Here is a 14,205-nt window from a genome sequence, read left to right as displayed (position 1 = left end):
TTTCGATGTGTTACAAACGGAATGATGCGTAATAATGATGTAATAATGCGAAAAAAGTCGATGTTGCGCTCGCGGTTAAGGTGAGTACTATGTTCGGGTTTTTCACCAAAACACTAAATTAAAAGTACAAATATATTTGTGACGACGTTTATATTTTGCGCAAATCTTACCAAATAACGGATGGAAAAGATCCAAGGAATTGATTGCAAATAGTTTTATAAATTAATTAATTAAAAAAAGTAACCGTGAAAACAAGCTGGTTTTCAGCTTGAAAACTGCACATAGTACTCTGCTTTAGAAGAGACGAAAGTGTGTATTAAGTCCCTTCGAAAAAATTACTTCTTTAATTGTGCAAAAAGGCTTCCACGATGATCAACAAATTGCATGGCAAACAGAGTATAATACTCCCTCATATGATGAAAGGTATAAAAATTTCCATGTGATCCACACAGACACACACTGCCCTAAAACGAAATCTATTTGATAACTTCTTCCGCTTGATAAAAATCAGTATTGTATTTCTTTGCATAGTGACAAGAAAATAAATCTTTTTTATTTAGATAACAATTGAAATGTTATTGCATAAAAGGAAATTTGTGAAATGTCTAATATATTAGCCCAGGTCAAGGAATCGTGGTACCAGTACCAGTTTTCTTGTACTATATATTTCCAATTCGAAAAAACTCAATTTCAATTTTTGTTGTATAGTGTCAATTGATATTTCGTAAACAAAAGCGAGACTAATTTAATACATTCATTCGTTCTCTAGCCGTCTGTCTGTCCACTGTGTAGTCGCCATGATAACTATTTACTTTCAATGCACCAAAGCTAAACCGGCAAACAAAACAAAAAACGTAATATTAAAAACTACCACATAAGTTAACTTTTCGATTTTGTTACCCCCGTGTGACAAGCCATGTATGAGCCGCACACGTCTTTGGCTAAACAACACACCAATCAAGCTCTTCTCCAACATTCAAGTTCGGGGCATTCGTATAAAATATTATCTTATGTGTGTGATTCATCTTTTATTCCAAGTAAATGTTACGTTAAAATACTGAAAAACTGAATGTATATGAAACGAAAACAAAACGTAATAAATTACATTAAAAGAATGCAAGAAAATATAACGATATAGAAAAGGGGGAGGAGGGAGAAGCCGAAGAGGACTTGGAATAGGTGAAAAGAGATGATGTGAAATAAATACACAACACATATTTCGAACTTTAAATATGCACAACACAAGATGAACTTTTCCCAAAACAAAATGTTATTGTGATGGGATATTGAAATACGGATGAATGATTTTGAAGTGGTTGGTTGTTGTTTCCCATTTCTCATTTCAATAGCCAATGTATACGCTGCTATTGAATTAACAAAATTAATTTCCGTTTATATTGTGCTTTCGGATGGGATAAATAACACAATGCACAGATTTATAATCTGTTATTACTACGATATTATGAAATTATTTTGCTTCAATATTATTACGTGTGACTTCTTTCATTTTTAATCAATAAACGAATAATGGTCACTGTTTCTCATCTTTCAATTAATACTGAACCGGATGATAGATAAACCATGGGTTAGTGAAATTTTTATCGAAATAATAAAAAATAACAATATATTGAGAAACAGGCTCTTCCTTCTATGTGTAGCAATAACCAAATGTTATCAATCTTTTAGTATAAAATCATTGCTTCGTACGAACATAAACAAATGGGAAATTTGAATATATTATAAAACATACGAATGGGATCCGAAAATATGATATCCACAATAATTTGTATGATATTCCAATCGGTTGGGTAAATTCAAAATCTAGCAGTGCCTTATTAAAGCCAAAATCATTAACAGCGATAGCATCATTATTATGTTTTTATGTTATGTTAAATTGCTCATTAACTGTTATTATGTATTTATGTTACTCCACATTTTAACATAGCTTTTTGATCTATCTAAATAGTGTTATAGTACAAACACAATGATAATTTTGTACATCTCAATTCTATTCTCACATTGTGAGATATTTCATTTTATTGGCATGTTATTCCCACTAAAATAACTGTTCTTTTTTTGTAGCTTGACTATTCACTCATCATAACATTTGTTTGTTTTTTGATTTTGCTAGTATGTTAATATATGCATCTCTTGTGATAGATTTGACCGAAACCACCTGTAATGTTAGAAACTCTGAGCTTAGCTTGGTGCACAATCAAATTGTAAATTTCATTCCTGTAAGGAGTGATCTGGTTGACCTCCTGTCGCAAAATTTCTTGCCATATTCTCAGGTGGTAGGAAAAGTTGAAAGTAGTTACAAACAGTGTTACCGTTGTGCTACTTTAGCGGCACATTTGCCACTTTTTTAAGCGGTGATACTTTTGAGTCACTTTTTTCTTGTGCCACTAAATATGAGACTTTTTACTATTTTGCGGCACTTTTTGTCATACAGTGCCACATTTTCATTACATTCATTTATGTTGTAATATATTTTACACATTTCAATCGGATTACAGATATGATTAAATTTTTAACAAATAATCGAGATATAGAGTCGAACATTGTATTTGTGAGTAATGTTTCTTTTTTTACCATAATATATTATTACCGCCCAAATGTATGCATGGTAATTTTTCTATACTAGATAAACCCGGATAATCTTCTAAATAATAAATTTCAAAGATTTTTAAGTAAATGGAAATAAAATTAATTTTGGACTAGCTAAGATCTAAAATAAAAATAAAAAAAGATATTTCGCATTGATACACATTTTTATACCCTTCACCACTACTGTGGTACAGGGTATAATAAGTTGTCCTAAATTTGGTATAGGGTCCTGTTTCGGCTCAAAGACGATCCCTATTGATTTTGGAAAAAATCGGTTCAGATTTAGATATAGCTGCCATATATATTTTTCACCGATCTGGTCATAATTGGCGTGTATATCAACCGATCTTCCTAAAATTCCGTACATCCGAATATTTTATGAGTCTCGAAAAACTTGCAAAATATCAGCCAAATCGGTTCAGATTTAGATATAGCTCCCATATATAGCTTTCGCCAGATTTACACTCATTTGCCCACAGAGGCCAATTTTTTGCTCTGATTTAGTTAAAATTTTACACAGGGAGTAGAATTAGCATTGTAGCTATGCGTGTCAAATTTGGTTGAAATCGGTTCAGATTTAGATATAGCTCCCATATATAGCTTTCGCCCGATTTACACTCAAATGATCACAGAGGCCAATTTTTTGCTCCGATTTAGTTGTAATTTTGCACAGGGAGTATAATTAGCATTGTAGCTATGCGTGCCAAATTTGGTTGAAATCGGTTCAGATTTAGATATAGCTCCCATATATAGCTTTCGCCCGATTTACACTCATATGACCACAGAGGCCAATTTTTAACTCCGATTTAGTTGATATTTTGCACAGGCAGTAGAATTAGCATTGTAGCTATGCGTGCCAAATTTGGTTGACATCGGTTCAGATTTAGATTTAGCTCCCATATATATGTTTTTCTGATTTCGACCAACATTTTCCTTGTAAAATCGCCACTGCTTAGTCGAAAAGTTGTAAAAATGACTCTAATTTTCCTAAACTTCTAATACATATATATCGAGCGATAAATCATAAATAAACGTTTGCGAAGTTTTCTTAAAATTGCTTCAGATTTAAATGTTTCCCATATTTATATACTAATATTGTGTTCCACCCTAGTGCATTAGCCGACTTAAATTTTGAATCTATAGATTTTGTAGAAGTCTATCAAATTCTGTCCAGATCGAGTGATATTTAAATGTATGTATTTGGGACAAACCTTTATATATATCCCCCAACACATTTGACGGATGTGATATGGTATCGAAAATTTAGATCTACAAAGTGGTGCAGGGTATAATATAGTCGGCCCCGCCCGACTTTAGACTTTCCTTACTTGTTTTAAATGAGTGTGCCCCCTATTATGTCTTGTGCCACTTTCTATAAATTCTCAACGGTAATGCGGGTTCAAATATGGTATTTGAGGCGTAATTTCGGTTATTTTTGAAGGCTCCATTCATATCCATAATCTTAAGTGAAAGTGCTTCAAGATGTACAAAATGAAATGTTAAAAGTATGGCATTTTGTGGAATAAAAGTGTCACCGCTTTAAAAATGTGTTAATTTTCCACTAAAATGGCACAACGGCAGAAAATTTACAATCCAAAATGTGTTCGAAAATAAAGTTCAGATGAGTAACTCTATAGGAAATATTATCGTCGCTGATTTTATTTACATCCACCTATGAAATTATGTCTAAATTCCATAATCATTTGCTTATTATTTTTTAGATCACCAGGGTAGATCTCCAAATAATATTAATTTTACTATTATAAAATATATAAAATAAAAGTGGCAAATTCTAGTGCGATTTGAAATGCTTCATATATTACTTTAATATTGGCATTATATAAATCTTAGAGAAAAAAATATCAAGAACTTAGTAAAAACTATCAGGACATACTAGAAAATAGTTACGACTATCATCATTTGTTTATACTTAATGTAAATATTTGGACGTCTGATGAAAACAAAAGCAATCTAGATTACATTGTAAAAAATTTCATTAGAAATATCTGGAATCCATTTTCTTAAATTTTAGAATATGTAAAATGTATGCATAATGCAAATTTTTAATTCCCTTTTTTTACTACCGCATTTGATCTGTTTCTAAACGCTTAAACCGAATCCTATTATTAGGTTGGCCTTTAACATGTGCATACAACAGATGTGTATGACTAAAAGCGGATGAAAAATCATTTCCCCATATCCCTCCTACTCATTCATCGTTGATAATATTTTGATTATGCATTACCTCCTTCTCTTTCGCCATGTTGTTCTTTTTACATATTCTACTTCATTCATTAGAAATTGATTTAATATTGGGATGTACTACAAGAACACATTTGAGACACAAAAGTTGAGTGTACATCTGCTACAGATAATTCGAAAGCAAAAAAGAAGACAGAGTGTTAGGTCAACGACATCATCTATACGAATTATAGTATTTGAAACATTAATGATGGATGACGATGATATGCCCGTCAACGAAATTATCCGAATGACCCATTTGGAAAATAGAATAAAGATTTAAAAATTATACATACATTTTGAGGCTTATACTAAATTCTGATTTTACAAAGTAAATCAAATGCCGGCGTTATTATATAATTCTAAAGATTTTGATTTCTTAATCTCATATATTGGCCACAACATTTAATGCAATATGTGGTAACGTAAGGAATCTTTGTCACATTTTTCATATTTAACTCTTGGTTAAAATGATAATAACCTAAAACCGACAAATAATAATATTATTCATCTATGAGTAGTACATAATAGCTAACGCAAGGATGAATAACAGATGTGGTCAATGCAATAGCGGTATATATGCCACAGTTGGTAGAATTCTACCAAAAATGGTAGATTTTTTAATGTTTGGCAGATTGGTAGAATTCTTGATGTTTTAGTAAATTTTGCAAAATATTCCTATGCAAAATATGTTTCTATAGAAATAAAATTTTGACAAAATTTTCTGTAGAAATAAAATTTTGACAAAAATTTCTATAGAAATAAAATTTTGACAAAATTTTCTGTAGAAATAAAATGTTGACAAAATTTTCTATAGAAATAAAATTTTAACAAAATTTTCTATAGAAATAAAATTTTAACAAAATTTTCTATAGAAATAAAATTTTGACAAAATTTTCTACAGAAATAAAGTTTTGACAAAATTTTCTATAGAAATAAAATTTAACAAAATTTTCTATAGAAATAACATTTTGAAAAAATTTTCTATAGAAATATATGTTTCTATAGAAATAAAACTTTAACAAAATTTTCTATAGAAATAAAATTTTGACAAAATTTTCTATAGAAATAAAGTTTTGAAAAAATTTTCTATAGAAATAAACTTTTAACAAAATTTTCTATAGAAATAAAATTTTGAAAAAATTTTCTATAGAAATAAAATTTTGACAAAATTTTCTATATAAATAAAATTTTGAGAAAATTTTCTATAGAAATAACATTTTGAAAAAATTTTCTATAGAAATAAAACTTTGACAAAATTTTCTATAGAAATAAAATGTTGACAAAATTATCTATAGAAATAAAATTTTGACAAAATTTTCTGTAGAAATAGAATTTTGACAAAATTTTCCATAGAAATAAAATTTTGACAAAATTTTCTACAGAAATAAAATTTTGACAAAATTTTCTAAAGAAATAAAATTTTGACAAAATTTTCTATAGAAATAACATTTTGAAAAAATTTTCTATAGAAATAAAACTTTGACAAAATTTTCTATAGAAATAAAATGTTGACAAAATTATCTATAGAAATAAAATTTTGACAAAATTATCTATAGAAATAAAATTTTGACAAAATTTTCTATAGAAATAAAATTTTGACAAAATTTTCTATAGCAATAAAATTTTGACAAAATTTTCTATAGAAATAAAATTTTGACAAAACTTTCTATAGAAATAAAATATTGACAAAATTTTCTATAGAAATAAAATGTTGACAAAATTTTCTACAGAAATAAAATTTTGACAAAATTTTCTATAGAAATAAAATTTTGACAAAATTTTTTATAGAAATAACATTTTGAAAAAATTTTCTATAGAAATAAATCTTTGACAAAATTTTCTATAGAAATAAAATGTTGACAAAATTATCTATAGAAATAAAATTTTGACAAAATTTTCTGTAGAAATAAAATTTTGACAAAATTTTCTATAGAAATAAAATTTTGACAAAATTTTCTATAGCAATAAAATTTTGACAAAATTTTCTATAGAAATAAAATTTTGACAAAATTTTCTATAGAAATAAAATTTTGACAAAATTTTCTATAGAAATAAAATTTTGACAAAATTTTCTATAGAAATAAAATTTTGACAAAATTTTCTATAGAAATAAAATATTGACTAAATTTTCTATAGAAATAAAATGTTGACAAAATTTTCTATAGGCATAAATTTTTGACAAAATTTTCTATAGAAATAACATTTTGAAAAAATTTTCTATTGAAATAAAACTTTGACAAAATTTTCTCTAGAAATAAAATGTTGACAAAATTATCTATAGAAATAAAATTTTGACAAAATTTTCTGTAGAAATAAAATTTTGACAAAATTTTCTAAAGAAATAAAATTTTGACAAAATTTTCTATAGCAATAAAATTTTGACAAAATTTTCTATAGAAATAAAATTTTGACAAAACTTTCTATAGAAATATTATTTTGACAAAATTTTCTATAGAAATAAAATTTTGACAAAATTTTCTATAGAAATAAAATTTTGACAAAATTTCCTATAGAAATAAAATTTTGACAAAATTTTCTGTAGAAATAAAATTTTGACAAAATTTTCTATAGAAATAAAATTTTGACAAAATTTTCTATAGCAATAAAATTTTGACAAAATGTTTGTTTCGAATTTATTTCGGCATAAGCCGGCTATCAATGTAAAACCTTTTTTCGGAGGGTTCAAGTGTGGTTTTTGTTGGGTTTAATAAACTGCCTGAATTTATTCTGATAATTGGTTGATAGTTTTGCTGCAAGTAGAGGATGCTGATGAGGAATGTGGTAATTCCGAAACGTGCGTCCATCCAACCATCTTGCAGTCTATAGGGCTTTGCCCAAATAAATTTGACAAACATTCTTTTCCTCTGTTGGTTAAGCTACACTTGTAGTTTAGTCAATGTATGGTTTTAAGCTGCAATAAAAAACAACAACAATGCTTAAAGAACAAAACCAACAATAACAAAACAAAACAAATGGAGAAATAAAATTTTGACAAAATTTTCTATAGAAATAAAATTTTGACAAAACTTTCTATAGAAATAAAATATTGACTAAATTTTCTATAGAAATAAAATTTTGACAAAATTTTCGATAGAAATAACATTTTGAAAAAATTTTCTATAGAAATAAAACTTTGACAAAATTTTCTATAGAAATAAAATGTTGACAAAATTATCTATAGAAATAAAATTTTGACAAAATTTTCTGTAGAAATAAAATTTTGACAAAATTTTCTGTAGAAATAAAATTTTGACAAAATTTTCCATAGAAATAAAATTTTGACAAAATTTTATATAGCAATAAAATTTTGACAAAATTTTCTATAGAAATAAAATTTTGACAAAATTTTCTATAGAAATAAAATTTTGACAAAATTTTCTATACAAATAAAATATTGACTAAATTTTCTATAGAAATAAAATTTTGACAAAATTTTCTACAGAAATAAAATTTTGACAAAATTTTCTATAGAAATAACATTTTGAAACAATTTTCTATAGAAATAACATTTTGAAAAAATTTTCTATAGAAATAAAATGTTGACAAAATTTTCTATAGAAATAAAATGTTGACAAAATTATCTATAGAAATAAAATTTTGACAAAATTTTCTGTAGAAATAAAATTTTGACAAAATTTTCTAAAGAAATAAAATTTTGACAAAATTTTCTATAGCAATAAAATTTTGACAAAATTTTCTATAGAAATAAAATTTTGACCAAATTCTCTATAGAAATAAAATTTTGACAAAACTTTCTATAGAAATAAAATATTGACTAAATTTTCTATAGAAATAAAATGTTGACAAAATTTTCTATAGGCATAAAATTTTGACAAAATTTTCTATAGAAATAAAGTTTTGACAAAATATAATATAGAAATAAAATGTTGACAAAAATTTCTATAAAAAATTTTCTTTCGCCCGATATAGACTTATATGGCCCCAGAAGCCAGAATTTTAGCCCAATTTGATTGAAATTTGGCACTAGGATTAGTAGTGTAGTCAAGTGTGCTAAATATTATTGAAATCGGTTCAGATTTAGATATAGCTCACATATATATCTTTCACACGACTTTCCGTCATATGACCATAGAGTTTAAAGTTGTAGTCCGATTTACGTGAAATTTTACACAGCGAGTACAATTAAAATACCTAGTATGCATGGCAAATTTGGTGGAAATCGGTTCAGATTTCTATATATCTTCCATATATATGCTTTCCCGATTTGAGCAAAAATGACCAAAATACCCACATTTTCCTTATAAAATCGCCACTGCTGAGTCGAAAACTTGTAAAAGTGAGTCAAATTTTCCTTTATTTCTAATACATATCTATCGACCGATAAATTATAAATACACTTTTGGGAAGTTGCCTCAAAATTGGTTCAGATTAAAATGTTTCCCATATTTTTTTATTAACATAGTGTACCACCATCCCAGGGCATTAGCCGACTTAAATTTTAAGTCTATAGATTAAAAATTTTGTTCAGATGGAGTCAGATTTAAATGTATGTATTTGGGACAAAAACCTTTATATATAGCACCCAACACATTTGACGGATTTGATATAGTATCGAAAATGTGGATTTACAAAGTGGAGCAGGGTATAATATAGCCGGCTCCGCCCGACTTTAGACTTTCCTTACTTGTTTTTTTTTTTATCGATTTGTGTTTCAATTATTTTTTTTATTCAGTACTTGTTAAGTTCAATAAAATTTTAATTGAAAAAATGTTGATTGTATTTTTTTTTTGTATTAGATTGCATTGGGTTAGGCGATCCTTTGCAACTCTAGATCTCAGTGGTGCTGGTACCGAACACTGAGGCGGTACAAGCAAGGCTTCCCCATGAGATGGATCTATTGTCTCTGTCCACTACAAATAATGTGATTCTATTTTTAGTTCAATAATCCACCAAATTTTTAACTGAATGCTTTTTAAATACGGAAGCGAAAATATTTATGCTAAATGTAAAAATAATTCAAACAAATTTAAATGAATCAACTAATTTTTTTTTATATTCAATAAAAAATTATTTTTTAATATTGGTGATTTTTTTTCTATGGGTAATTAATTTTTGACCCGACTAAAATATTTATTGATCTGTTTTTTTTTTTTTTTTAGTTGAATAGTTTTTTCATATTCAATTAGAAATCTAATTGCAAATATTGTGGTCATAATTGTTTCTTTTTTGTGTATTTTTTAATCGAATCAATTATGGTATTATTAAAAAAGTAAATGAATGAATGAATGTTTTAAATGAATTTAGAGAAATATGTACTTGTTATTTCTCTAAATTCATTTAAAACATTTACTTTTTAATATTGGTGATATTTTTTCAGTGTGTAATAAATTTTTAACCCGACTAAAATATTAATTAAAAAAATTATTTTTTTAATTAAATAATTTTTCATTTTCGAATAAAATTCCAATTACAAAAATATTGGTAATTCAGTTTATATATCTCACTATTATTTTGACAACTAATGTTAATTGTATTAAAATCCGTTTGCGTATTCATCTAATGAATCACCGCCAACAAACAACCCAACAAGTCAAATTTGTAAGTTTGTTGTATATTCAATCTTAACTAGGCTGATATATATATAAACGCATTGCATGTCATTCGATTATTATTATAATAAGTATGAGTAACACACGCATCCTAAATATACATATATATTGTGGTGATGAAGATCATATGTCTGTTTGCCTTCGGCGTATGTATGAGCTTACATTCCACAAATATGGATATTACATAGGGGAAGGAGGAAAATTTAACGAAAGGGGATGGTAGTTTTCATAGAATGCATTTTGTGTTTACACCATATAGAAAACAAAATATCCAATTCGGTGGAGATATTCCATACCATTGGTTTGTTTATGCCGATTACCGGAAAGTGCAGATTTACAAAGAAATTAATATGAAAATTCAACTTACCTTTTGGATAAAGATAATGGAAATGCCTTTGTTTCAATGTACGTCTTTATCGTCCAGCGACTGTAAATTGGAATTCATTCAAAGCACTTCCAATATGATGATGGTTATAATTACGACTACTCTTTATCTCCATGTGCGGCACGATTTTTTTTTGCGCAATTGGGACCACCGCCACATCTCACAATAGGATTTGATAATTTTTTAATGTGCGTATATTTTTAAAACCGTAACTTTAATTTCCACCTTGCTTTTTGTTGGGGTTGCTCATTCATTTATTTGCGATTTCATTCGACCTTATATGCATTGCATTGTGTGTGTGTGTATATGTATGTATGTTTGTTTTTTATAAAAATGTATTTACAAGTTTTCTTTTTTTTGAAATCGCATCAAAACGTGGTTTTTAGTTCGTATTGCATTTTTATATGTAAGATTACTATCAGTATTAGGTACGTACAAAGATACCTATGCACGGCCTTCTCTATGTACCCTTGCGTAATACTTTTTTGGCCGCCTTAATATTGGGTACCAAGGCCTTCAATTCACTGCAATCGTCTAGGAATGGATGCGTTAGCAGTTCATCAGCTGTGGCCCGTTTATCCACCTCAACTTGAAGACAACAGTCTAGGAAATCCTGTAGATTTGGACTAAGCTTATCCCAACTCTTGACATCAGGCCTTCCATTCGCCGCTATGAGATATAAAGCCCTCAATGGAGTTTCATATAGATAGGGTGGTTGTCCCTCGATCATTTCTATTGCCATAATTCCTATAGACCATATGTCTACCTTTTTGCCATACTTTTTACGTGTTACCACCTCGGGTGCCATCCAATATGGTGTACCCACCATTGTTTGTCGTTTCTCATCGCCTTCGATGTTAGCACAGAAACCAAAATCGGTTACTTTTACCGATCCATCCATGCCCAGCAGTACATTGTCCGATTTAATGTCCCTGTGAATAATGCCTTTGGAATGCAGGAAACTTATGGCATATAATACTTCACGGCATACACAGGCGATTTGTCGCTCCTTCATAACAGTCTCTGTGACCACATCTGTCAATGGTCCACCATCCATATACTCCATAATAACCCATAGATGATCTTCGGGCTCCAAAAGATATGCATCTAGGAAATTTACCAGATTTTTGTGATTGAAATCTTTCAATACTCTAATCTCCGTTAATATGAGATCTTTGGAAGACTGGTTTTTCAAATCAATCGTTTTTACAGCGACTTGATTTTCTGTTTGTTTATCGGCTGCAATAAAGACAATGCCCGATGCGCCCTTGCCAACCTCTAGTGTGGTTTTATAACGTTCCCTGGGATCGTCTAAATTGCAAATGGCTCGCAATTCTTCATAAATTTCCAAATCGGTTTTTTGCGTTCGCTTATCTTTGGAGCGTCTCAATATAGTCTCATCGCCATCCTCCTCACCACCCTCGGGAGCGGCAGGCTTTATAATAATGGTGTCAGTATTAATCGTATGCTGTTCTTGGGTCGATAGATTACTTAAGTCTGCTAAACCTTTGGAATGTTTGTGCGTAATGCCAGGAGGTTTAGGCTTTGTTTTTGGCTTAGGTGGTAGAGTCTGTGTTTTCTTGGCAGGCAATGGAGGTGGCAATTCACCTGTGGCATCGAGTTGAGGCTTTAGCGTTTCCCTTTGATGTTCCAATGTGGACTCCAACTCTTTAATGACTTCATTCAGGCCAGTCAGCCGTATATTGTTTTGGTGTTGCTGATCATTAAAACTATTGTTACTGCTACTACCACAAGTACTCGAGCCACTTGTGGTACAACCACCACTTCCATCACTACTTCGATCATCCAGATCCTTATCCAGATCTTGTGACTTGTGTTTATTTTTGTAATTGACATAATTATCAATTTCCTTGGACTCTTCGTGGATGGCTTCCTCAGTAATGAAAGGCTTAAAGATGGCATCGTTTTCTTTTTTCTTTATGGAATAATTATAGAACTTTACAGCTTGATAAGCTGCATCGGGATTCTTGGATTGTTCATCTATTGTGATCTGCGAATTCATCAAACGCACCCAAGGTGCTGGCAAGCCTTCCAGATTCCCTGTCTCCTCATTCCGTGAGACGTGAAAATGCCTCTGGAAGTTGGTGGGATTGCCAATTTCCGAAATTGTAGGATCTTTTTCTTTCTTCCGGAACCATCCTTTCAAGTTTGTGAAACTAGTCATTTTGGTGGTATGTGAGTGCGAGAATTCCTTTTTAATCTAAACTATTATGTTTATGATAATTGCACCGAGTTGATGTCTCTAACCAGAGAATTTATTTGCTTTGCTCTACTTCATGAGGGGACTCATTTGTTGTTCTGATTCCCTTGTTTAAGGCGCGTGAGTCATGCAAGTTCGCTCGTACGCCGCTAAATCTAGAGCTAAACAGTCTATGTTTCTACACTTTTGTTTGTTCGCTTAGGAATTTAAAAAAAATCCCGTGGAAACGATAACACTTCAATGAACACTCAAACACACACAACTAATGCACTATGGCAGTAACCAATCTACTACTAATTTTCAATTTTCTTCACCGCCGACGAACTTTTGAACTCCCCTTTCACGAACGGAATTTTGCCTTTGTTATCACGTCGTTTTCGTTGCCTCTTCTTCGGAAAAAAACGGAGGCCAATACTTTGCAAATGACTACAAATTGTTTTTTATTTTTTGTTAAATATTCACTTGTGGTTTACATCCCGTGGACCGAAATCACACACACGCACAATTTTCTTTTTTCTCTACCTGATCCAAGTATTTATTTCTCATCAGGATTATATTTTTTCTGGAATTTGAAGATTTTGCGTTCTTCTTTATTTCGTTTTCACACTTTACACTTACACATACATAAAAGGAGTGGCATTTCAATATCTGGTTATGCATCACAAAACGTTTCGTAAACGTATAGTGGCGTGTCAGCTGTTTAATTTTGACATTTAAAGTGCATTGATTATACGCACGTATTGTCATATTTATGCATACTTAGTGGACGTAACTTAACGTCAACGCATTGGCACATACGTCGAAAATATAGTTTTGTGTATCCCAATAAACAAAAAGATGAACATTTTCCATATGCCACCCCATCACATTTGAAGGTTTTCTAAATGTTTCTAACTTTCTCTAAAACAGAACTTCCCAACAATTTGCTTTAAGTTGCCGAAAATTGTATCTCAATTTGTAAAATGTGTGAAGACAAAAGTGGGTACAAATTCCGATATTATTGTAGTCAGAAATTTATCCGTTACAATTAAAGGTAATAAACCTGCCGGCATTTCAAAGTTCCAATTCATCCTCATCGCTACCACAGACTCGTAAGTGACACTGCAACAATCGCCAACTGGGATGGGGGAAGCGTATGAAATGTACATGAAAGTATTTTGCCATCACTATTGTTACAA

At 29.7% G+C, this 14,205-nt stretch overlaps 1 protein-coding gene across 1 annotated transcript in view; it reads right to left on the bottom strand.

The window, feature by feature from the left end:
* Pak3 (p21 (RAC1) activated kinase 3) overlaps positions 1 to 13,658 on the bottom strand; it is a 32,927-nt gene extending 19,269 nt beyond the window's left edge. Inside the window, exon 1 of the mRNA XM_075290661.1 lies at positions 10,789 to 13,658. Coding sequence (XP_075146776.1) covers positions 11,267 to 12,991 — 1,725 coding nt within the window. The 5' untranslated portion in view covers positions 12,992 to 13,658 and the 3' untranslated portion in view covers positions 10,789 to 11,266. The remainder of the gene's footprint in view (positions 1 to 10,788) is intronic.
* Positions 13,659 to 14,205: the final 547 nt, after the last annotated feature.

Source organism: Haematobia irritans, chromosome 1, assembly GCF_050003625.1.
Source record: "Haematobia irritans isolate KBUSLIRL chromosome 1, ASM5000362v1, whole genome shotgun sequence".
NCBI lineage: Eukaryota > Metazoa > Arthropoda > Insecta > Diptera > Muscidae > Haematobia > Haematobia irritans.
This window is presented reverse-complemented; position numbering and strand designations above follow the sequence as displayed.